This window comes from Hyperolius riggenbachi, chromosome 9 (genome assembly GCF_040937935.1).
Source record: "Hyperolius riggenbachi isolate aHypRig1 chromosome 9, aHypRig1.pri, whole genome shotgun sequence".
In the NCBI taxonomy this organism is placed as follows: Eukaryota; Metazoa; Chordata; class Amphibia; order Anura; family Hyperoliidae; genus Hyperolius; species Hyperolius riggenbachi.
In genome coordinates this window covers 208,609,608-208,635,408 of record NC_090654.1, presented here as the reverse complement: position 1 = coordinate 208,635,408, position 25,801 = coordinate 208,609,608, and the positions used below count along the sequence as shown (strand labels likewise).

At 47.0% G+C, this 25,801-nt stretch overlaps 3 protein-coding genes across 5 annotated transcripts in view; 2 read left to right on the top strand and 1 right to left on the bottom strand.

The window, feature by feature from the left end:
- Nucleotides 1-5,731, bottom strand: part of ARHGAP11A (Rho GTPase activating protein 11A) — a 51,408-nt gene extending 45,677 nt beyond the window's left edge. For 2 of the 3 annotated variants that reach the window (XM_068253922.1, XM_068253924.1), the window contains exon 1: nt 5,186-5,731. In XM_068253922.1, the coding sequence (XP_068110023.1) occupies nt 5,186-5,326 (141 nt within the window). In that variant the 5' untranslated portion in view covers nt 5,327-5,731. The remainder of the gene's footprint in view (nt 1-5,185) is intronic. The other variant, XM_068253923.1, reaches the window with a different exon arrangement.
- Nucleotides 5,732-5,880: 149 nt separating this feature from the next.
- Nucleotides 5,881-15,133, top strand: LOC137532917 (histone H4-like). Its single transcript, XM_068253921.1, is given in 4 exon segments — nt 5,881-5,978; nt 14,871-14,939; nt 14,942-15,074; nt 15,076-15,133. Coding segments are annotated over 4 exon segments (357 nt in total). The 5' UTR covers nt 5,881.
- A 4,856-nt stretch (nt 15,134-19,989) lies between these two features.
- The window catches only part of RASGRP1 (RAS guanyl releasing protein 1), a 315,245-nt gene continuing 309,433 nt past the window's right edge, over nt 19,990-25,801 (top strand). The window contains exon 1 of the mRNA XM_068253917.1: nt 19,990-20,070. The gene's annotated coding sequence lies outside the window, so the exon portion shown is untranslated. The remainder of the gene's footprint in view (nt 20,071-25,801) is intronic.

Genomic DNA, 25,801 nt, shown 5'->3' with positions numbered 1-25,801 from the left:
TGTCTCTCACTTCTGGCGTCTTCTATTCCTGTCCCATCCAGTGAGAAAGGGAAGTTCAAACAGTAGAGGGCGCTGTACTGTTTGAACGTCACTTCCTGTCCTGTGACAAACGGAAGAGGAGACGGAGACTGCCGGAAGAAGGGACAGCACGGACCCGGGGACTCGCGCCAGCAGACAGGTGATGTATTGTGGCTGGCCGGGGGAGCAGTTCCACAGGTTGTGAATCGATTTCATGCTGAAATCGATGCAAAATCTGTGTGCAGTGTATGGGCAGCCAATAAATCCCTCTTTGATCAGAGAGGGATCTATCTGTTGGTCGATCTGGTGGCAATCGACCAGTGTATGGCAGCCTTAACAAAGCTATTTATTCCAACTTGCACAAAGATGTTCAGAAAATAAGCCTCATCAATGCAAGGCTTGGAGAAAACATCTCTATGAAGTTGGACCTGTTAGAGCAGCACAGCAGTTTGGGTCGCATTATTGCCGGGACTATGTATAGCAGAATCAAGCCAGACAAAACAGAAGTGTTGAATGATGGGAGTGACCTACTAAACAGATGTTGTTACAGATTCAAGTCTGGAGCATGATCACACTTCCTGCTGGTGGAAGTGTTCTGGGAGGGTAAGCATTCTCCAACATGTGACAGCACGTCAGCAATATTACAATCTACAGAAGATGGCAATCTGAACAAAAACTTTGATCCTGTAACCCTTTATGCTGGGCATACACGGTTAGATAGTTCTTATCAATCGAGCCGCTGATGGCTCGATTGATAAGATCAAACCTGTCCGATCCCTGCGGCGGATCGATACCGTGCTCGATCCCCGCGGGCGGACAACAGGAAAAAAACGAATCGCTGATAAGAAGCGCCCGCGGGGACGAGCGGGAATCGATCCGCGCGCACAAGCGGTGACACGCCAGCATCGAGCCGCTGCTCGATACCGGCGCATAAACGAACCGTGTATGCCAAGCATTAGGGCCCTTTTCCACTTGCTGCGTTTTTTGCCAAAAACCCAAACGCATGCGTTTGCTGATTCTGAAGTGCAGCCTGTTTAAAATAATAATCTTGGGTGGCCTTTTCCATTGCTGCGGTCCGATTCTTAAAAAACGCAAACGCATGTCTGTGCGATTATGATGCGTTTAGCGTTTCAATGTAAAGTATAGGAACGCATGAAAAACGCATAGAAATGCGTTTTGCATTGGAAAAAGACCCTTACTGGCCGTGATGAAACAGAATCAGTGGTTCATCAGTTGCTGCGCTTTTTTCTCTGCTACGAAATGTATTGGGTCCACAACGCACACAAAAATGCTGCAGGCAAAAAGGAGTGGGTCGGACAAAACTGAACTAAGCATTGGATCTCTTTCAGACAGCTGAACTGCACACTTATTCAGCATCCATGGTGTTGGCTGATAGTGCCATTTGGGTGCAATTAAAATGCAACCACGGGTGACATTGTTTGGCATCTGCCAGCCGCCACTACACCACCTGTACAGAGCGCTATCAATCAGTGCATGGGAGTAGCTGGATTCACGGCCCTCAAAGAGAAACTGAAGTCTCGTTTTTTACCTTATTTTCTTCTTCAGCATTAAATTCTAAACTGAACCGCCGTATCCATGCGGCAGAACGAGTTATTTATAGCCCTGAAATTGACCCGCAAAGTTCGGCCTCTTGCACACTGCAAGTGATTTCGATTCAGATTCCGCTTTTTAATCAGTTTTTACATCCGATTCAGATTCCGATTTGCAGTTTGCTCCCTGCACACTGCAAATCGGAATCTGAATCGGATGTAAAAACTGATTAAAAAGCGGAATCTGAATCGGATTTACTTGCAGTGTGCAAGAGGCCTTCCACAGGTTGCATCATTCTGCTTCGTGGTAGAGCTTTGCGCAGTAGCTCTGCCTCTACTCGAGTAAATCTCTGCCCCTCTCAGTCTTCTTTCACTGAGAGGGGTGGGGAGAGGCAGAGATCGGCAGAGATTGACTGGATAAGAGGCAGAACTACTGGGCAAAGCTCTGCCTCTACCAGGCAGCAAAATCCACAACCTTCAAAGTCTTTGAAATTTGCAGGTCAATTTCAGGGCTATAAATAACTCGTTCTGCCATGGGGATGCAGCAATTTAGCTTAGAATTGAATGCTGAAGAAGAATATAAGGTAAAAAATGAGACTTCAGTGTCTCTTTAACCTTCAGTGTGAAAGAGGCCTAAGGCTACTTTCACATTAGTGTGTTGTGTCATGCATCAGGTCAAAACAGAATCACAACGTAGAAGTCAAATTATGTGTTGCGCGTGCCATGCAACACATGCAGGGAAGCATACTTGTATAGTAATGTTACTAAATGTCCCCTCAGAGGAGCTGACAATTTGAGTCTCACCACAATAAGTCTAAAGTCACTATTGTAGAGTTTAGGTGTGTACACATGCACAATGGTCGTCCACAGAGGGATCAAGCCCTGATCCCTTTGGGTAACAGTTAAAGTGGATCCGAGATGAACTTTTAATCATTGCATAATTGTGTTCCTTTCATATAGTTTATAGGGCATTCCTCAAGCCAAATACTTGTTTTGTTTTGTTTTAATACCCTAATTTCCTATAAACTAAACAAACCACACCCACAGCTTCTCCAGAGTGCCTTGGCGCTTGCAAGGGATTGTGGGATTTCAGTCTGGGCAGGTGAAAAAGGTGTTACTAGCTATAGATTTCAGAGGCAGAGTTTTCACAATCTGAGAGCTGCAGTGCAGATACAGATCAGTTGGCTGTGTAATGGAGGAGATAAGAGTGGAGTTTTCACAGAATATGCAGATTAGCATGCCTAGATACAGATAAGCTTGCCTGTGTGTGTAATTGTGTAATAGTGACAAGCAGAAAACATGTCTGCTCCCATTGTATCACAGGGAAAAATATTAATATACCGTTGAAGCTGTTTGAAGATAGATTTGCTGTGTAAACTATCTAAACTTTAGATAAGATATATAGACAAGTCACTTGTTATATTTAGTTTTTCATCTCGGATCCGCTTTAAGGGGCCAAGTGCTCTACAGATGAAAAAAATCAGTTCAGAGGTCGCCGTTTAAACATCCGGTATTCTGGATCCGCACACACTGTTCTCACCCTAGGAAGGCACCTCGCCCACGTTTAGTATTGCATGCACAACACTGTAGGATGCAGTTTTATCTATCTCATAAAATCTTTAGAGCTTTTTCACATGTGCAGTTGACAGCAGTGTGTCCATCACCCATCAACTGCATCTACAACTCTGCCGGGTAATTGCAGGAAGGTGCAAGGATTTGGTACAGTTGATCCATATAAATAGTGGAGCGGGCGGCAGCCATGCAGTCTTCTACTGCCCAGTAACTGTACCAAGGATCCCCTCAGACTATGCTCACAGCAGTGTACAGTATATCATGCCCAGCATACCCACTGTTCTAAATAGGCCCTTCAATACCTCTGCTCCAACCCAGAACATACTGCTGTATGCATTTTTCCAGTCAGTTGAGGATTTTACATTCATTAGTCCAGTAGTGGCTGGATAGTGTACTGGTTTAGAGACCATGGTTCGAATCCTGGCTACCTAACCCCAGGCAAGACTCCCTAACACTGCAGGGTGGCCTATTGCGCACATCTTAATAGCTGCAGCTCTTGATCGTTTTGAGTCCGACAGGAAAAAAGCGCTATACAAATGTTCAGATTATTATTATCCACGCTGCACCAGAATGACTGCGCATGGGCTTTTTCACACGGACCAGCCTACAAAAGTTAAACGACGGCCTTGGTGCTTTTCGTTTATTGCTGACCATTCAGATGCATGGACAGCCGTAGGTGCGGTCGCTAAACAGCATTTGCGCAAACGCAGCTTTTTGATAAGTCTTCCCAGTCATCTGCCCGATGCATAGCTGATCCTAGAAGCAACAGGTTTACTACCCTGTGGAGATGAAAAATACTGCATGCAGGAAAGCGCCACCGAAATCTGACAATTGCTTTTCTGCACACCTGCATAAAAGCATTTGAAATGAGATGCCGGGCTGCCATACTGTCTGAACCAGCACTTAAAATGCAACAACAATATAGTGTCAAAATACCCAGCCTTTCTGTTTAGAGATCCTTTCACTTCCTATTCCAGAGGAAATCCTAATTGTTTCTACAGGAACTGAGCAAAAGACCCCCCCTGCCCCCAGAGAAAAGGTCATGCAATAAGTGCATCAGATAGATGGGTAAATCGATCATTTCTGACAGGCTCAATCTGATTTTCCAATCAATTTTGTATAGTAGTGATCAGAAAAACTATGAGAAATCAGAGCAGACCTGTCCGAAATAATCGATTCGACCCGTCTTGACAGTAAATTGTATGGTGTCTACCAGGCTTTGCAATGTTGTACACTTTCCTCACTCAAAAATAAGGGTATTTTTGGAGCCCACTATGTCTGGCTTTCACACTTCTTAGATTTTAAAACCTTTTCAATTTCAACAGAAGGTGGTCAGACATACAGGTGTCATGTGAGAGGAGTTTTAAAATTTGCTATTTAATGTATTTATAAAGTGCCAATATATTGCGCAGTGCTGGACAATACATAGAGATACATACCGTGTAAACAAGAAGCATCAGAGAGAGGTAGCACACAGTTAGCATGATTTTCTGCTTGCGATCACGTCTTATTTGCCACTGCGCAACTTGCTTTTTCCACTCGCCGTGATCATGCTGTGCAGCCATCGGAAATGAAATGCAATTGCACCAAAAATCATGCAGGCTGATTATTGCAATTCAGGCAAAAACAAATTGTGCTGATGGAAAAGGAGCACTGCATTTCACATGTAAATTGCAGTGCTGTTTTGATCTCAACAGCTGCAATCTGCTTTTTTTGAGCGGATCACAGAAATTGGAAAATAGCCCTATAACAACATAGCACAAGATTATCCACAGAAACAGGGTGATTCATGATCATGCGATTTAAGAGAGGCCAAGCAATACAAGTCTGGGTTAGTCAATGTGAAGGGTGCCATTGAAGGGGTTACAAGATCAAAAACGAGGGGGGGGGGGGGGGGGACTGGGTTCTGTTGTAGACCCAGCCAAAGCTTACAATCTAAAGTAGACCTGGAGCACAAGTGCCATAGGAAAGGACAACCACGCTTTCTTTACAAGCAAAAATAATGATTTTCAGTTTTGATCAGCAAAGAGAACCCTTGTACTCACACTATGCAAGGCTCCAGATGACCCTTTCCCAGGATCAGACCGCTGCTTGCAGTTCCAATGCTTCACTTTGATGCCATATGAGCGGAGGTGCTGAATAACTGCCAGCCTGGCTAGGCTCTGATAGTCAGGCGTGTGCTTCATTGTACAGGGAGTCTATGGAAGCACTTGTAGGATATTGCAGCAATCTCACCTCTGCTCCTACTTCCGCCCTGGACGCTACTTACCGTCCATCAGCGGACGCCCGAACCTTCGCTAAGAACACTCTCTAGGCCTTCTACACTTACAACCGCTCGTATGTCAATAAACACCATTTGCTATAACGCATACACCAGTCACACCGCTTGTCCTACAACCCCCGCCTCTCTCCAGCAGCAGCACGACACGCACAGGCTTCCATCTATCCCGCCTGTTCCCGCCTGTTCCCTCCTGTCACCTTCCGTACCCTCGTCACTTTCTTTCCCCTCTACTACATCTTATGATCTCCCTTCTCTCTCCAACACTTTCCTGTCTCCCGCTTCATCCTGTCGCGATGTGATTGGCCAATTCCAGTTCAAACCTTAGGCCCCCTGGTCTTCACAGATGCAGGGCTGTCCTTCCTACGCCTGTCACAGCGAAACGCGGCTGACGGGCGGGGCGGGGTTGGATAGAGAGGTGCGCACTAAGTGTCGTGAAAGATTTGTTGCTTGCAGTTGCTTGATGACGGTGAGGTATATTCTGCAGCACTGGCATACCCAGATTACAGTCACTGTGAAGCTCAGGAAAAAGCTACAACTCAACTATGAATTCCAGTCAGGTATGGCAGAACTCTGCTAAGTAGCCTCACAACTGAATGCATAATCCAGTTAAAGTGCAACGTGAGAGAGATGTGGAGGCTGCCATATTTATTTACTTTTATGCTGCATTTCCACTTGTGCGGTGCAAATCTCTGCGGTAAAAATTTGCATGCAGGTGCAAATTTCGCATGCGGGTCTATGCGAATTCGCATGGATGACGATGTATGCGAATTTAACCATTGCAGTGCTCATGTGCTTTTCCATTGTTTATATGCGAAATGCGAATTTGCATGAAATTTCGTATACCCAAACATGCGAATTTCCTATTAAATACATTGTATGCGATTCGCATAGCGGTATGTGAATTCTGATGGCTCTGCCATGCGATTTTTTTTTTCTGCACAGAAAAACGCAAAGGAATCTAAACAAGTGGAAACAGTCCCATTCACTTGTATTGCTATGCAAATTTGCATGCGAAAAACGCATGCAAATTTGCGATAGTGGAAATGGGCCCTTAAAGGGGAACTGAAGAGAGAGGTATATGGAGGCTGTCATGTTTATTTCCTTTTAGACAATACCAGTTGCCTGGCAGCCCTGCTGATCCTCTGCCTCTAATACTATTAGCCATAGCCCCTGAACAAGCATGCAGCAGATCAGGTGTTTCAGTGGTTCAGACTTATAAGTCTGATCTGACAAGACTAGCTGCATGCTTGTTTCTGGTTTTAATCAGATACTACTGCAGAGAAATAGACCAGCAGGGCTGCCAGGCAACTGGTATTAATTAAAAGGAAATACACATGACAGCCTCTATATACCTCTCTCTTCAGTTCCCCTTTAAGCAATACCAGTTGCCTGGCTTGCCTGCTGATACTCTGCCTCTAATACTTTTATTCATAGCTCCTGAACAAGCATGCAGAAGATCAGGTGTTTCTGACATTATTGTCAGATCTCTGACAAGATTAGCTGCATGCTTGTTTCTGGTGTGATTCAGACACTATTGTAGCCAAATAGATCAGCAGGACAGCCAGACAACTGGTATTGTTTAAAAGGAGATAAATATGGCAGCCACCATATAACTCACACTTCAGTTCCCCTTTAAGAGGAGCAACAGAAAATGTTTCAAGTACTCCTAACCAGGGGGAATACACATGGAAGCAAGCACAGGGTGGGCTATGCTACCTACTCATGAGTGTTATGGTGGCTACTAATGATTCAATCTTTTTCATGGAATTTTACCAAATCTATGTAGTAGAAGTGTAAACTGAGTGAATATATTCAATATATTTAATGGATTATGTAGCCATGTATGGTAAGATTGGATGAAAAAGATTGGATTGTTAGTGGCCACCATTAAGATGCTGATTGGGGTCTGTCAAATTCCCTCTGCCTGGTCCTCTCATCTGGGCCTTTCCAGAAGTTACTCTGAGAATATGTGCAGAGCGATTCTTAGTTTTGCTGTGCACGCACGCGCATGGTTCAGAACTCACCCCTGCGTAATTCTGAATCACAAGGCACCACTTAGGACACTCGGGAGGAGGTGATGTAGCACACCATAGGCTTCATTCATCCCTCCCCCCCCCCCCACCCCAAGGGCCTGTTTCCATTACTGCGGAATATGCAGCGTTTCCCCACATCTGATGTGCACGTGGAAACGCTGCTGATACCATCAATAGCATGTCCTGTACATAATCACATGCCTCTGGGTCTCGGTAATGCCGCCTCAAGTCCCCCCGGCAGGGGCAAACGCAGGATTTTTAAGGGGGGGATTCCTGAAAGGTCCGGAAGCACTTATGTCCCCGAGTGCTTCCGAAGACAGGTGGCTCCATACTGCCCATGCACAAAAGTGCGCTGGCGTATTACGGGGCTAAATTACACACAACTGATTTTTATTTCAAACAACAAGATTTGACCTTATTCGAGACTTACTAAAACATAACTTTTACTTCATATTTATTAAAAACGTACAATATTTTCTATTTTTTCTTTTTATCAATTTTCAATTGTCTAGCTAGGCAGTTAAATAAACGTTTAACCCAAGGGGCAATATGTGTTGATTAGTCACCCAGGGTTACTGCCTTCAGCCAAACACTAATTTTGCTGAGTAATTTCTACCTAAATAAAGAAAAGCCATCCACCAAAACCGACATGTTTCGGCTCATAAAAATAGAGCCGTCGTCAGGGCATATATAATTAAAGTGCTAGGGTGCAAAGTGCATTATAGTAGAGACACACAGCTATTTACAAAAGCATTATCAAGGAAAATAATAAAAGAGAGATGTTCTCTCAGGCAAAGTCAGCTATCAAATGAGCAGTGTTGCTCATCTCCCTTATATATCCATGGGAGTGGGTGGAGTCATATCGTTTAGTGCCTCCCATCAACCATTAGGATTTCCATTGGTCCAAATGGTCATCAATCAAAATCCCCTAAATCCTATTGGGTACTCTATCTTCCCCCTGTAGTTGAAAATACCTTATTTCTGCAAAAACTATACCTCCACAAAGTTCACTATGGCTAGTATACCTTCCTTTACAACTAATGGTTCCAAAGATATGTCCCAGCCAGCTTAAAGAGTAACTGTCAGGCTGCAGAAGCTAATTTAAACCTCTATTCTCCTGTGTTAAACAGTTTAGAAGGAAGCCCAAAAGCAATTAGTGAAGATAAAAATCTCAGTTACCTTTGATGTGTGCTTATCAGCAAGTCTGTTATTCTTAAGAAGACGCAAGCCGCATATTACTGCAAAGCATTCTGGGGCTCTCCCCTCGGCTGCTAATGAGACCTTACAGCAGCTTGTAATCGCGTAGCACTGATAAATCTCGGGCAGACTACACTGCAGGAGTCAGCTATTGTTCCTAGCCACATGGCTCATTAATATTCACTGCACACTGTGTTATTTAGTACAAGCTTATCTGTGATCAGGAAGCAGGCAGGACATGACGACACATTTGACAGAAAAACATGGAGCCTGCCATGAGCTGTCAGGAGCATCTATCTCTGCATATACTATATACAAATTCTGTGAAATCCAAACGTGGACAGTGAAATGCATATGTAATGTAAGTACAGCCAATCTTTAGCTACTGATATATGTGTTTATTTTCTCTGAGACCTTATACCTAACAGCTCCTCTTTAAATCTCTCAAAATGCCGTCCTCGGCGAGGATCTCCATAGGACTACATTGGGGACACCCCATTGGTCCAAGACAGAGCATGTGATCCAGCGTCATCCCTGCCTCCCCTCCCACTAAACGTCATGAGGAAACCCGCCTTGAAGTACAATCCCCGCCGCCTCCGATATACGGGGCGTGGTCTCAGGACGTGTCACTGTTGCCATAGTGATAGTAAACAGCCGGCTCTTCCGTATTCATCAGATATACTTCTGCGGAGCAGCCCGCATTGTCCGCCTCTCTCCATGGCAAACTCTCAGCGCGTCCCGGTTGCCATAGTGACGGTAAACAGCCGGTTCTTCCGCATTCATTAAATACATACATGCGGAGCAGCGCGCATTATCCGCCTGTCTCCATGGCAACCTCACAGACGCAGTCTCTTCCACTTTCCCTAATACACGTCTGCGTGGTGTATCTATCCACAGTGCGCACTGCTCAACATAGATGCACATCAATATTTCTCCATTCGCCCAAGTAAATTCCTCATCCTCATTGATTTTTAATACCACCTTTTTCTCTTCCTCTGAAAAGAAAGGTCCCCCCCCCCTCCCTTCCTACCCAGCTCTGAGGGACCTCTGGAAGAAGTGTATTCCCCCTCATTTAGCATTTATTTGCCCTACACTATCCTTCATTCCTTGCAATTGAGTATTGCTATAGGTGTCTTAGGATACATCTACAAGTGCCTAATCTCATGACATTGTTACAATTATTTGATTCCAATTTCTTTCTGCTAGAAGATAGTGACAAATGTTAGTTTTGAGGTGTATAGGGTGTTGACATAAACCTGGTGAAGCAAAGTGTAGTTGCATTCCCAGATAAACTCCCTTGCACCTGCTCTAATATATCAATTATGAAGGTTATCTGGCCTTCTGTTATAAATGCAACACTATCCAGGTATGAAAAAATCAGGAGACATAATGGTACTGGGTATTTGTGAATAATGTCCCAAGCTAATTGTAATGTTGTAGAATAATCAATATTAAAAATCAATGAGGATGAGGAATTTACTTGGGCGAATGGAGAAATATTGATGTGCCTCTATGTTGAGCAGTGCGCACTGTGGATAGATACACCACGCAGACGTGTATTAGGGAAAGTGGAAGAGACTGCGTCTGTGAGGTTGCCATGGAGACAGGCGGATAATGCGCGCTGCTCCGCATGTATGTATTTAATGAATGCGGAAGAACCGGCTGTTTACCGTCACTATGGCAACCGGGACGCGCTGAGAGTTTGCCATGGAGAGAGGCGGACAATGCGGGCTGCTCCGCAGAAGTATATCTGATGAATACGGAAGAGCCGGCTGTTTACCATCACTATGGCAACAGTGACACGTCCTGAGACCACGCCCCGTATATCGGAGGCGGCGGGGATTGTACTTCGAGGCGGGTTTCCTCATGACGTTTAGTGGGAGGGGAGGCAGGGATGACGCTGGATCACATGCTCTGTCTTGGACCAATGGGGTGTCCCCAATGTAGTCCTATGGAGATCCTCGCCGAGGACGGCGTTTTGAGAGATTTAAGCTGGCTGGGACATATCTTTGGAACCATTAGCTGTAAAGGAAGGTATACTAGCCATAGTGAACTTTGTGGAGGTATAGTTTTTGCAGAAATAAGGTATTTTCAACTACAGGGGGAAGATAGAGTACCCAATAGGATTTAGGGGATTTTGATTGATGACCATTTGGACCAATGGAAATCCTAATGGTTGATGGGAGGCACTAAACGATATGACTCCACCCACTCCCATGGATATATAAGGGAGATGAGCAACGCTGCTAATTTGATAGCTGACTTTGCCTGAGAGAACATCTCTCTTTTATTATTTTCCTTGATAATGCTTTTGTAAATAGCTGTGTGTCTCTACTATAATGCACTTTGCACCCTAGCACTTTAAAGGGAAGGTTCAGGGAACTCTTGAAAAAAATAAAAATCCCTATCCACTTACCTGGGGCTTCCTCCAGCCCGTGGCAGGCAGGAGGTGCCCTCGCCGCCGCTCCAGAGGCTTCCGGTCGTCTTCGGTGGCCGACCCGACCTGGCCAGGCCGGCTGCCAGGTCGGGCTCTTCTGCGCTCCATGGCCGGGCTCTTCTGCGTCCCACGCGGGCGCGCTGACGTCATCGGACGTCCTCCGGGCTGTACTGCGCAGGCGCAGAACTACTGCGCCTGCGCAGTACAGCCCGGAGGACGTCCGATGACGTCAGCGCGCCGCCGTGGGACGCAGAAGAGTTGTTGTTTGTATTACGGAGCTGACTTTGCCTGAGAGAACATCTCTCTTTTATTATTTTCCTTGATAATGCTTTTGTAAATAGCTGTGTGTCTCTACTATAATGCACTTTGCACCCTAGCACTTTAATTATATATGCCCTGACGACGGCTCTATTTTTATGAGCCGAAACATGTCGGTTTTGGTGGAGGGCTTTTCTTTATTTAGGTAGAAATTACTCAGCAAAATTAGTGTTTGGCTGAAGGCAGTAACCCTGGGTGACTAATCAACACATATTGCCCCTTGGGTTAAACGTTTATTTAACTGCCTAGCTAGACAATTGAAAATTGATAAAAAGAAAAAATAGAAAATATTGTACGTTTTTAATAAATATGAAGTAAAAGTTATGTTTTAGTAGGTTTCGAATAAGGTCAAATCTTGTTGTTTGTATTACGGGGCTGCCTGTCTTTGGAAGTACTCAAGGACACAAGTGTTTCTGAGGGCTTCTGGTAACAGCAAATTTGAACGGGGGACAGCGCTGGAACAACTCCCCGAGAGAGGAAAGGCAGATAGACTTAGTTTGGACAATTCAGTGGAATAATATGCCACATAGTGTCACATAGCACAAGCGATAGCCATATGATGCAGGGTTATATGCATCTGCGGAAGATGGCGGCGCTATATAAATACTAAATAATAATAATTTGCCTCACCAGGATTGCACTTTTATTTAGCTTTCCTGTATGACAAGAAGACACAAACACCCAGCACTAGGGAAAGAGGGAAACAAAGGTGAATGAGGGAGGGCTGGTGCACACCAAGAGGGCTTTTGAGCGTTTTTCAAATTGACAATGATTTGAAAAGTGCTTGGCTAATATTACCCTATGAGGGTGTTCTCACAGCAGCGTTGTGATTTTTTCAAAATCGCAGGTATACTGCATGTAGCATTTTTTTGAGCAATTCATTCAGAAATTGCTCTGAAAATCGCTTGACAAAATTGCACTCACTAATTGCTAGCAATTGCTATTGTGATTTTGGCATGCATTAGCCCAGTAAGAGGAGGAGTGGAGAGAGACTGAGAATAGCCTGAGATGGAGCAGAGAGCTTATCTGTATTGCAGAAAGCAGCCCTCCTGGAGTCTCAGGACTGTCAAAAACTTTTCACCTTGTTTAACACCTTATCCACACATGCAGTCATTATAACAATGAGGAGAGACCAGACAGATGTTTGCCCACGGACCCTCCAGGCAAGCTCTGCATCATGCTGTGTATATTTACCAGCTTGCCTGCCCTCTAATTGCACTTTTATCAGCTAGCCTAGTGTTTCACCTGAATACACCAGACACAAAATCTCTGAATGAAAGGCTGCCTGGGGGGAGATTGCCCCCCTTCCAGCCAGCACTAGAGGAAGGAGGAAAACAATAGTGAATGCAGATAGAGTATCTGTATTGCAGTCCCACATCACCCCGGCTACTTGCATGTAATGTGTCTCCTGTCCCTGCCAGCCAAATCCAAAAAAGCTTTATTGGCAGGACCAAATACATTTAGCATTGCCAAAGCAAAAACAAAATAGGGGAATGATATAGGTATACCGTCCATAGGGGTGTGGAGGATGTAAGGGATGTTCAGCCTCTCACACAAGCTACAGGCAGCCCTCCTGGAGTTTAGGGACTGTCAAAACTTTTCAACCTGTGAAATACCTTTTGTAGCTGTCTACATGTAGTCTTTACAATTTATTTATTTATTATTTATTTGTTGTATTTATAAAGCGCCAACATATTACGCAGCGCTGGACAATAAATAGGGATACATACAATATTTAGGGGTGACATACAGCAAAATGACAATACCTGAATACAAGAAAGATCAGATCATGCAGCACAGTATGAGTACAAGGTAATGCTTAGTCAGTCACTGGATGGAGCATGGAGCATTTACAATAGTGAAAGAGCTGAGTTTTTCCCACAGTCCCTGCAGGAGGCAAGCCTTTACCAGCTCGCCCGCTTCATCTATTTCAGGGAATTTTTTTTAAAGGTACAAGAGTCTCAGGGGGTGTTCCATACATCCGGAACCCCCATCTGGATACGCCAGTGCCCGGGTCCCACCTGTTAAAAGCGCCAGGCTAGCAACAGTCTCCTTGTCGGTAGCCGTCTATTTACCCTTTGTATGTCTATCAATGCGCGCTCCCCCGCCTCTGTCCCCGCCGCTGCCCGCCTCCTGTGAGCTTCCTCCAATTGGAAGCTAAGCCGCGACCTGGGAGGTACTTCCTGGGTCGCGGCTTAGCTTGCAATTGGAGAAAGCTCACAGGAGGCGAACAGAGGCGGAGAGCGCGCATTGATAGATATACAAAGGGTAAATAGACGGCTACCGACAAGGAGACTGTTGCTAACCTGGCGCTTTCAACAACAGGGAGGACACAGAAGACCATGGGGGGGGGGGGGGGTGGGGGGGTGAAGAGGCAGCATTAGCAAGACCCAGAGGCATGATGTCATTATACACAGGACATGCCTCTGTAGTCTTTTAAAGGGGAACTGAAGAGAGAGGGGTATATGGAGGCTGCCTTGTTTATCTCCTTTTAAGCAATACCAGTTGCCTGGCAGCCCTGCTGATCCTCTGCCTCTAATACTATTAGCCCTAGCCCCTGAACAAGCATGCAGCAGATCAGGTATTTCAGACTTTAACCACCCTGGCGTTCTGATTAAATCGCCAGGGTGGCTGCGGGAGGGTTTTTTTTAAATAAAAAAAAAACTATTTCATGCAGCCAACTGAAAGTTGGCTGCATGAAAGCCCACTAGAGGGCGCTCCGGAGGCGATCTTCCGATCGCCTCCGGCGGCAAGGAATAACACGGAAGGCCGCAATGAGCGGCCCTCCGTGTTTCGCTTCCCTCGTCGCCATGGCGACGAGCGGAGTGACGTCATGGACGTCAGCCGACGTCCTGACGTCTGCCGCCTCCGATCCAGCCCTTAGCGCTGGCCGGAACTGTTTGTTCCGGCTACGCTGGGCTCGGGCGGCTGGGGGGACCCTCTTTCGCCGCTGCACGCGGCGGATCGCCGCGCTGCAGCGGCGATCAGGCAGCACACGCGGCTGGCAAAGTGCCGGCTGCGTGTGCTGCTTTTTATTTCATTGAAATCGGCCCAGCAGGGCCTGAGCGGCAGCCTCTGGCGGTGTTGGACGAGCTGAGCTCGTCCAGACCGCTCAGCAGGTTAAAGTCAGATCCGATAAGACTAGCTGCATGCTTGTTTCTGGTGTTATTCAGATACTACTGCAGAGAAATAGATCAGCAGGGCTGCCAGGCAACTGGTATTGATTAAAAGGAAATAAATATGGCAGCCTCCGTATACCTCTTACTTCAGTTCCCCTTTAAGATTTCAAATACCCGCCTCGGGTTCTCTTTAAAAGGCCTTTTATTGATAACGTAAAATATATCACCTAGGAGAAAATGTAGGAGAAAAAGTGAATTGGATCGGTCCCTTTGTTGACACTTAGTATTTATAGGGAGTGGTGAAATGATAGCCCTGGAAACTAGTAAGGCCTCTTTTTCCATTAGATCTCGGGAAAGGATGCTCCAGGCGGCACTGGAAGGTGCGCCGGAACAACATCCAGGGCATCACTAAGCCCACCATCTGGCCTGCAGAGGGGGTGTCAAGCGTATCTCCGGCTTCATCTACAAGGAGACCTGTGGAGTGCTGAAGATTTTCCTGGAGAATGTCATCTACGATGCCATCACCTACACCGAGCACGCCAAGACCACACCATGTGGTATATGCCCTGAAACGCCCAGGGCGCACCCTCTACGTCTTCGGCGGCTAAACCAGACACTCCTGAGCCAGTCCCGACTCTATGCGGCATATTCCGCAGTAATGGAAACGGGCCCTAAATTGGGGGATGAATGAAGCCTATGGTGTGCTAGATTACCTCCTCATGAGTGCCCTGGTTGCTTTTCAATCTGATTTTTGGATTGTTTAGGATTTGCCAATTGCATGGGCACCACGATAAACATAATAATCTCGATGGCCTTTTTTTCTCTCCTCATCCTCCAGGACGGCTGAAAACATGAGAGATAGCTAGTTCCTCCCCCTAGGAAACACGCCCAGTACAAGTTTTACATAAAGCACACCTGGCCCTAGAACACCTCATTGCCTGCGTGTGAGCTAGTGTTGGGCGGGAAGCGGTGGACGGTGCCTTCTCTCCTTGTTTCCGTGCTCGCTTGCGGACTCCTCGTGGAGGAAGACGCCAGCCGGGAGTCTGCAGCCAGCTGGTGCGTGAGGGGGCGGTGGCAGAGGAAAACGTGCGATCTGGTTGGTGGTTACCGGAAGGGGCGTCCACTTCCGGGTCACAGGGCGCAGCGCTGTTCAAAGCGTGCAGCGGCGGCGTCTTCTACGCCAGTACAGTCCAGCCACTCAGACTACACGGAGGACATGGAGCAGGCTACTGGTTCCTCCGCGGATGGCCGCAAAAGCAACTCTGATCCAGTACAGGTATGGAGATCAGTCGGCTGCATTTTTTTGCACGTGTGGTGCGCTTTGAGATAGGCATTGCTGCTTGTCAGTGCTGAAGTTATTCTTATAAGCGATAGACATGCATGGAGCCTCAGATATATATTGTATATTTGACAGGCTGATTTGGGCCGTTTTTTTACAAACAGTGTTTTCTTGTTTGTGTTTTCTTGTAGACTCCTGGGTTGAAACATAGAGAAAAATCTAAAAGATGCTCTAAATGTGATGCTAAACTTTCAGCCTCCTCCACTAAATCTACTTGTCAGAAGTGTAGTGGGAAAGATAAAGCTGACCCCTCTGACGTTATGTTAACTTTTATGGAGTCTATGAGGAAGGAGTTTACCTCAACTTTTCAGGCCTTTCGAAGTGTTATGTCAGCTTCTGTCATGCCTACGGTTTCTCAGCAGCCCTCTGCTACTTCTAGCCTAACGGGCCAGCTGACCCAGCCGGTTTCAGTGCAAGATACCCTACAGGCAGGAACCTCATCTGCAGGTCAAACTGAGGTCCAGTGTTATGCCATTACTTCCTCGGCGGATGATTCCATTGAGGAAACTGAGGATAAACTTGATTCTGACTCTGTTTTCAGGGCTAAATCTGCTAAATATTTATTTAGTGATGAAGAAACGTCAGAGCTTTTAAAAGCAGTTTATGAGGCAGAAGAAATTCTTGAACAGTCCCCAGCTTCTTCTGCCAGAGATGGTATCTATCAGGGACTACAGGCCATTGAGGGTAGGTCTTTCCCTGTACATCCAGCGATTATTAAAATTGTTACGGATCAATGGAGTGATCCAGAAAAAAGATTATATATTCCAAAATTCTTTAAAAGGCGATTTCCATTCAAGGAGGAAGATATATCCCGATTGGCTAAATGTCCAAAATTGGACGCAGCCCTCTCACAATATTCGAAAGATACCGATCTGTCCTTTGAAGATACTGGGTCCTTAAAAGACCCGATGGACAGAAAGGCTGAAACTATGCTTAAAAGAGCCTGGGAAGCCGTTGCCTTTGCTTTTAAACCGGCTATTGCCTCGGTTTGCATTGCCAGAAATTTAAATAATTGGTTGGCTGGGTTGAGGGATCATCTGATTGCAGGAACCCCTCATGCAGAGATACTTGAATCATTTCCAGTAATTTCACGGGCTGTTGCTTTCCTGGCAGACGCTGCGACAGAATTTCTTAGAGCAACGGCCAGAATCTCGGCTCTAATTAATGTTACCAGAAGAGCGATTTGGCTCAATACCTGGGAAGGGGATGTGAGCTCGAAACTAAAATTATGTGCCATGAAGTTCGAGGGAGACCTCCTCTTTGGTAAGGACCTCGAGGAGATTTTGGAAAGATCCTCTGGTAAGGGAAAGAAATTTCCCGATAAGAGGAGAAAGGCACTGCCACGGAAATCCTTTCGAGGAAAGAAGCCATTCTTTCAAAAGGACCAAAGAACACAGCCACAGAAGAAAAGGTGGACTTATCCTGCAGCAAAGGGTAAGTCCTCCTTTATCTTCAATAAAGGGCCCTCTACTGGGCCTAAGGAAGACAAATGACGTGTTACGGGTGGGGGGGAAGACTCCTTCAGTTTGTAAATCAATGGAGTCAAGTTACCCAAAATCGGTTCATTTTGGATCTGATAGCAACGGGGTACAGGATCAAATTTGCTGCCCCCCCCCCCCCCCCAAAAAAAAAGTTTGTTCTGACAGGTTGCCCAAGAGAAACAGAAAAAGCCGCAGCCCTAAAGTCATCAGTCCTATCTCTGCTAGAACAGGGTGTAATATCCAGAGTGCCAAAGGATCAGTGGCACCAAGGATTTTATTCATGATAAAAAAACCCCTCTGGGTCCTGGGGGACTCAATATGCCATTTCCAGTACCGAGCACTTCCCTTTGGTATTTCCACGGCCCCGCGGATCTTTACCAAGATCATGGCGGAGGTTACTGCTCATCTTCATTTGTGCCAGGTTACAATAATTCCTTATTTGGACGATCTACTGATACTGGCAGAATCGAGAGAAAAATTAATAGCAAATGTAGATTTGAGCATGAAAGTCTTGTCAAACTTGGGATGGCTCCTCAATGTGGAAAAATCAATGCTGATTCCGTCACAAAGGGTGTTGTATCTGGGATTCTGGATAGACGCATCACGGGAGATGACCTTTCTTCCAGAAGAAAAACAGGACATGGTAAAACAGAGAGTAATTTCCTTTATAGCAGAAGAAAGCGTTTCCCTCAGAGAGGCAATGTCTCTGCTGGGGTTGATGACCTCACTCATCCCTGCAGTGGTGTGGGCCCAAAGTCACACAAGGATCTTGCAGGATTGGGTTCTAAATCTGTTCGACCATGGCAGAGCCCCCCTAGACAGCAGATTTGTGTTGAACCAACGGGTGAAAGATTCACTTGAATGGTGGAAGTGGACACCCAATCTCAATCAGGGAAGATTCTGGCACCCCTCTCCTGTGATGAGAATTTATACGGACGCCAGTCACAGGGGGTGGGGGGCTCATTGTTCCCATCAGCATACGCAGGGTATATGGAATCAGGAGATGTTGTTAACAACTTCAAATTACAAGGAACTCATGTCTGTAAAATTGGCCCTGTACCATTTTCTGCCATTACTAAAACAGACTCATGTTGTAGTATTATCAGACAACATAGTCACAGTCTCCTACATTCGAAAGCAAGGAGGCACGAGAACCAAGGATCTCAGATCTTTGGCTCTTGAGATCGTGCAATGGGCAGAGGAAAACCTCCTCTCAATAACCGCGGTTCATATAAGAGGCTCGCAAAATTTTTTGGCAGACCAGCTAAGTCGGCCCTGCCTGGTGGAAGCAGAATGGTCCCTAAACAGGGAGGTATTTCGAGAGATCTCAAGCATGTGGGGTTCCCCCGAGGTAGACCTCTTTGCGTCTCCTCTCAATTCAAAGACAAGTTTCTTTTTTTCCCTCGATCAGTCCTCCCCTCTGGAGAGAATGGACGCTCTAGCAGTACCATGGCCGAGGGGGCTGTTGTATGCTTTCCCTCCATTTCCACTGATTTCTCGAGCGCTCTCGAAGGTGAAAAGGGAGGCAGCCCAGGTGATCTTCATAGCTCCGTTCTGGCCTCGCCGTATTTGGTTTCCGGAACTTTGTCGTCTGGCAACTCAGGGCCCATGGTTTCTTCCTTTGAGGGCAGACCTACTAGTTCAGAAAGGAATGTCTCACCCAAGCCCGGGGAAATTTTCCCTGTTAGCTTGGTTCTTGAATGGAAATCCCTCAAGGATAGGGGGTTTTCAGATCGAGTAATTTCTACGATGGTAAGATGTAGGAAACTCACTACTAGAAAGATTTACTGTAAATTTTGGAAAGTTTTCTGTTCTTGGAAATTAAGAAAGGGAATCGTGAGTAATGATGTTCCAATTATTCTCGATTTTCTTCAGGATGGGGTGGATCTGGGTCTAGCCCCTAGTACCTTACGAGTACAAGTAGCTGCCCTTTCTTTATTTTTGAATGTTAGATTGGCCAGAGAACAGGCCATCATTGACTTTTTGAAGGCAGTCACTATGACCAGACCCGTGGCGGTCAAGATTGTTCCTCCTTGGGATTTAAATTTAGTTTTGAAATCCTTGATTAATGATCCATTCGAGCCTTTAGATAGAGCTACTCTAAAGGCTCTGACGTTTAAAACTGTATTTTTACTTTCGGTTACTTCAGCACGTAGAGTCAGTGACATACAAGCACCATCAGTGAAGGATCCATTTATGCAAATTTTCCCAGATAGGATAGTCTTTAGGACTGATCCTGCGTATCTCCCTAAGGTTAGTTCGACGTTTCACAGGTCCCAAGAGATTATTATCCTGTCCTTTTGTGACCCTCCTTCCAATGCCAAGGAAGCAGAATGGCATAAACTTGACGTCAGAAGAGCAGTTCTTGCTTATCTTGATGCTACCTCTTCCTTCAGGAGATCAAATCATCTTTTTCTTTCTTTTTCGGGGGCAAAAAAGGGTTTAAAGGTATCAAAGGATACTATAGCCAGATGGATTAGGGAAGTTATTAGTTCAGCCTACTCTAATCAGGGTCAGTCACCTCCACAAGGTGTTAAAGCTCATTCAGTTAGGTCTCTAGCAACCTCATGGTCTGAAAGATCTGGCGCATCACTAGAGCAAATCTGCAAAGCGGCCATCTGGAAAGACCACCATACGTTTATCAAACACTACAGGGTGGACCTCCTCTCTAGCCAGGACTTGTCATTCGGCAGGAAGGTGTTACAGAACATTATCCCTCCCTAAGGTAAATTGACTCCTCGTTGGTCTCTCATGTTTTCAGCCGTCCTGGAGGATGAGGAGAGAACTACGGTTAGAACTTACCGGTAGCGGTATTTCTACGAATCCTCCAGGACAGCTACCTTAGTTCCCTCCCTATTTGGGTAGGATGCATTGTCTGCCTAAGTAGAGGATGGAATAATAGTTACACCTGTTTCTGGTGCCGGTCTACTTACCTTACCTGTAGCTTTCTCCAGCCCCTAGCAGCCTATCTGTCCCTTGCCGCAGCTCCGGTGTTCGCGGATCCCCTCTGTTGCAGATGCTGACCACGCCTGCGCAGAAAGGTCCCGTCTTTGGGGGTGCAGCCGCACACTCGCGTAGGTGCAGTAGATGCTGACCTGGCAAGAACGGCATCTGAAACGGAGGGGATCTGCAGACAACGGAGCTGTGGCGAGGGACAGATAGGCTGCCATGAGCTGGAAGAAGCCCCAGGTATGTAGATCTTGTTTTTTTTTTTTTTTTTTTCTTGGATGTATCCTTTAACAAAAAAAATTAAAATGGAGGTAAAATAGGACCAGAGGAAGGGTAGTCTGAGTGCTGTGTAAGCAGAGATGCCATCAGCGGTGCTCAAATCTTCTGCAGCAAGTCAGGTGCTACACAGTCTGTCCACGGGGTAGGATAGGGGCAGAAAGGGGACGAAGAAGCATAGAGGAGACAAAGTGGATATTGGAGTTCATGGGTGGTGCAGGGTTAACATTGGTGGAGCAGTGGGAGCTGTGTGCTTTGGAATGCAGTTCTGCAGTTCGTAGGTGGAGTGTAGGGGAGTCATGCCCACATTCTGTTTATAGGGTAGGCTCCCCTACACTCCACCCACGAGGGACCAGGAGGCAGTTGGCTGGAGCCAGATCAAGGGGCCTGTGTGATGCTGTGGTGTCCAGGAGGAAATTGCCTGTCCTGCGCTGCCACGTGTGTGTGTGGGGGGGGGGAGGGGGGCTATGTTGATGACTGGTGTGGTAGAGTGGGGGCTGCACAAGGCTGTACTGCTGGCCAGAATGATGGAGCTGCCCTGATCCTGATGTATTATGGGTTAATACATATTAATTGATGAATTTGGCTGGTACTTATTGATTACAGTTTACCTGTGGTCTTTGTTGTGTAATGTATTGTGGCAGATCATAGCTTTTAGCTTACAGTCTAATCCCTGCCTCATATCACTAACATCAGGAGTTTGGGTGGAGAAGCTCCACAAGACAAAGCCGTTCATTTCAGCACTGACTGGCCGGCACGTAATACCTGAATTGGGCGCCGCCATGGCTGTAATGCCATCGCTCAGCAGTGCGCACATGTGTAATGCGGGAATTACATGTCCTTCTGAGTTGCTACGACTCGGAGGGGGAATAGTGTTTCTTGACGCAGCCTGGAATTTCGGCGGCAGCAGGGTGAGACACCATTCGGCTCACCCTGTGCCCAACTTACCGGGCGACTTATCAATATGCCCCTATACTATGGATGCACCAGGTTTAGTTTATCCAAATACTATCCCCCAAAAATTATTTTTCTAGTTTTGTCCTCTAAATTTTAGGTGTGTCTATGGTTTATGAATTTATAAATTGGAAAAAACAAAACAAAACATGAAAATGGTGGAGGGGAGCAGCAAAATTAATGCTGATAAGATCAAGGGGCCTCATTGCACATCTACATATGTTTATTTATAGGTGTTGTGGCACACTTCAGCACATCCCAGCTCACTCTTTGCACTATGAGCTGGGATGAACCAGCCACATAGGAGCAAGCATGGAGGGGCGGTGTTACAGGAGTGGGCAGAGATGGGTGGCAACAGGGTGGGACAGAGTGCAGAGCTCTGCCTCTATCTGCTTCATTATCTAAATAAAGAGCAATATCCTGTGTCACAGGAGCCCTGGGGGTCAGACCGCAAATGGCCTTCCAAACGGTGCCAGCGCACGGATCGTGCGAACTCTGGTCGCAGTCAATGCGCAGGAACCGTTGGGACAAACCGCAGACAAACCAGAAGGGAGCCTGTGAGATATGGGTAATTACAACCTACACACCAATCCAGGGTATCTGCCACCACCACTGGTATGGTCCAGTGGACCCGATTTACTGACTGACTGGTCCTGCGAATAAAAACGGTTAAAACACGCTGTATTCTGTCTAGCCAACAACAAACAATAGTAACGTCTCTTCAGAGGTCTGGTTCAGTTGTGTGCGTGCTGAATAGTAGGGTAGCTAGAACAACAACTGACGATAGCGTCGGTTTATTGAAAGCAATATAAATAATTAATATATACAGACAATTATTAAAACAGTAGTAGCCAGTATAAAAAATAAAAGGGAGAAAATACTTAGGGTTTGTGGAAATATGTCCTTTTGTGGGAAGAATCATAAAGTCCAAGCAAAACGGTTTCAAGTTCTGCAAAGTTCTTTGTTCCAGAGATAAAGTCAGAGTTCAGCAAGTTTTAAAATCCAAACAAAATGGAGGATGTCCTTTGTTTCAATTCAGACAAGATGGCCGCTAGCCATGTGCCCTTTGTTTCAGCTCCGGCAAGATGGCCACCACTTGTTCCTCACGGTGGCCGTGTGTTCATGAAGATGGAAAATGGAGGAATGCCTGAGGGGTTCCTTCCAAAGACTTTTGAACAATGCCCACCTTTGGGTGGAGCCTCAAGTACAGCCCAGGGGTTGAACAGGGGCGGTGAGCCCCCTGGCTGGGTGCTCTCTGCCCACCAAATATGATATTTGTCATATCTCGGCTTACGCTTTCCTCACACACATGACCATCATATTTTCCTATTTCTCAGACTAGGCCAGTTCATATGATACCAAACTTGGGCATGTTTGCATGCCTGGTTAAAAAACAGTAGAAACCCCCAAATTCTGGTTATGCCAGTGGCCCCGATTTAATATCAAAATACTCACAAGATCCGGACCAGCAGAATGATATAACTTTCACATTCCTCACCTGAACGGTATTCCTTAAATATGCACAGAACCATATACAACATTCATTTCTTCCTGCTTTTGGCTGCAGCCAGGATGCCCTGTATGAAAGGAACCTTATGGTTCCTGTAATTAGCATCTGAATGTGAAATCAGCTGGGACAAGCTTTCTGCACTCAAGAGTTTGTCCCTGCTCATTAGCATATCAAAAGAGCCATCCTGCAGTTAAGGTGATGCTATCTCTCTGCTGAGAAAAGACTGCAGACTCTCCTACACAATAAATCCAGATTCTATTGATCTGAAGCGCAATCGATGCAGAGAATGGAGTGCGATCGCTTTTTCTTCACGGGCGGTTCCAGGACGCGTCTGCGGCCCCGCAACCGTCCGTGACAGCCCCCCCTCTGGTCTGCGGCTTAGACACATATCCGCAAGATGTGTGGCGGCGCCGCTAACCTGGCTGATGGGTCTCAAGCTGCCGGCATGGCGGGAAAACCCATTGGCGCCTGCGGCTCGGTTCCACTGGATAGGTCGCGGTCTGCTACCTTCAGGTTTGACCCGACATGGACCGTTCTGGACAGGGCGTTGGCGCCACTGCGGTCGGATGTGGTGTCTGCCTGGGACTGCTGACAACGGGCAGTGGGTTGGGTAGGTCAACAGCCAGCCCACGCAGGGGTTCCCTGCGAAGTGGCTGTGGACCTAAGGGAACCCCGCGGGAATCCCTGGACCTTCCCAGCTCCTGACAGACGGCACATGCTTTGCAGTGGTTTGCTACATCCCTGTTCATCCTTGGCCAATAAAACTACCTCCGAATACATGCAAGTGTCTTGCGGACACCAGAGTGTCCTGTCAGGGAATTATCATGTGCGGATTTCAGCACATGTCCCCTGAACGCACTCGGGACCACAAGCCATTTGGTATTCACATGTGATCTACCGGTAGGGGGCTGTACAGACTCGCTGTACAGTCTCCCACCTTCCCAGTACACCTTGAAAGCGGCCCTGTCTGCGAGGGACTCAGTGGCTTTCTGCCTGAGCACCTCCAGGCTTGGGTCGCTTTGTAGTGCTGCTGTGAATACAGCGCTGTCAGTTTCAGCCAACTTGCTCATGTCACACGAGGCCAGCGGCTGAAAGGTCTCATCCCTGCGGTCAGAGGAGGGGGAGGAGGCCGGAACCCCCTCCACCTGTTTTGAGCTCGGGTTCTGAGCAGTACAGCTGCGCGATACTGCTAGTACAGGTACACCTTCAGAAGGGCACAGACGGGCATTACTCAAATCATCGTTGCAGGCATTAATGACATTGACAGGTATAGACATTTTTTCATTACAGACAGGTTGTACAGTAAACTCAGGTACAGTTACATCATCATCACAACAGACAGTCTGTACATCAAACTCAGGTGCCTTTGAAGCAGGCACTATTGAACCGGGCACCCTTGAACTGGGCACATTCAACCCACCTCCCCCTGGTGCTCCCCCAAGTGTATAAAGTACCTGGTGGTGGGTGGAGAGTCCGTCTCCTTCCGTGAGCGACAAGGCGGTCGTGGCAGGTTCGTAGTAGGACACAAGCTTGCCCAAATCAGTCCCTAGCAACACAGGGACTGGGAGATCCTTCATAACCCCAACAACCCTTTCTTGGATTCCCACCCCCCAATCCATCTTCACTCTCGCGTGGGCTATGTGAAAAAGGGTGCCCTCTACTCCAGTAAGGGCAAGGGATCGGCTGGAGCTGATGCTCTCCTTTGGCACAAGGTGTGAATGAACTAACGTGATGTCAGCTCCGGTGTCTCGGAATCCGGTGACAACTTGGCCGTTCACTCTAACAAGTTGCTGCTGGTCGGTTCGGTCGCGGATTTCCTTTCCGCAGGCAAACAGAACAAAATCTGATGATCCAGGCTGTGGTTCGCTTGCGGGTTGCCTCTGCAGTGGGTGAGGTACAGGTGATGCAGGTGCTGGTGGTGTCTGTCTCCGCTCCGGACAGTCGAATTTCATGTGTCCGGGCTGGCGGCAGTAGTGACAGGTGACCTCTCCAGGGGCTGCAGACCTGGGTGCAGCAGCTGCACTGAGTGGCCTTGGTGGCTGACGGCTCACAGGGGCAGGAGAGTCTGCCAGGGTATGGGGCTGACCTCCCCTCCAGCTGGATGGTGCGGTTTTGCGTGCATCAGGCACCCGGGTAGTTGCAAAAGTCTCGGCGAGGTCTGCAGCGACAGTTGCTGACGCCGGCTTGCGCTCTAACACAAACTGTCGTACCTCAGCAGGGCAAATGTTCAGAAATTGTTCCAGGACTATCAAGTCCTCCAGGACACCATAAGACCCTTTGGTGAGGCCTAGAGTCCACTGGCGGAGTGTGGTGAGCAAACTGCTGACCACATCTCGGTATGAATCAGAAGGCTTTTTCTGCCAGGCCCTGAACTTTTTGCGATAGGCTTCTGGCGTCAGCTGGTACTTAGTAATGATAGCGTCTTTTATAGCGGTATAATCATTATCTTTCTCCGCAGGCAATTCTGTGAAAGCATCAAGCGCTTTGTAGCGCAGCAAAGGTGTCAGATGTCTGGCCCACTGGTCTTGGGACAGACGATACTGACGGCATGCTTTTTCAAAAGACCGCAAAAACAAGTCAATGTCTGTGTCCTTTTCAATATTAGCGAATTAAAAATTTGCACTTACGGGTGGTGCAGCTCCTTCCGCAGGGAGGCTGGGCGAAGAACTCCGGCTGGCCTGTTGCACTTTTGCCATGTTTAGCTCATGCTGTCGTTGGCGCTCCCGTTCTCGCTCAGCGGCATCCCTCTCTTCGTGGCGTTCTGCAG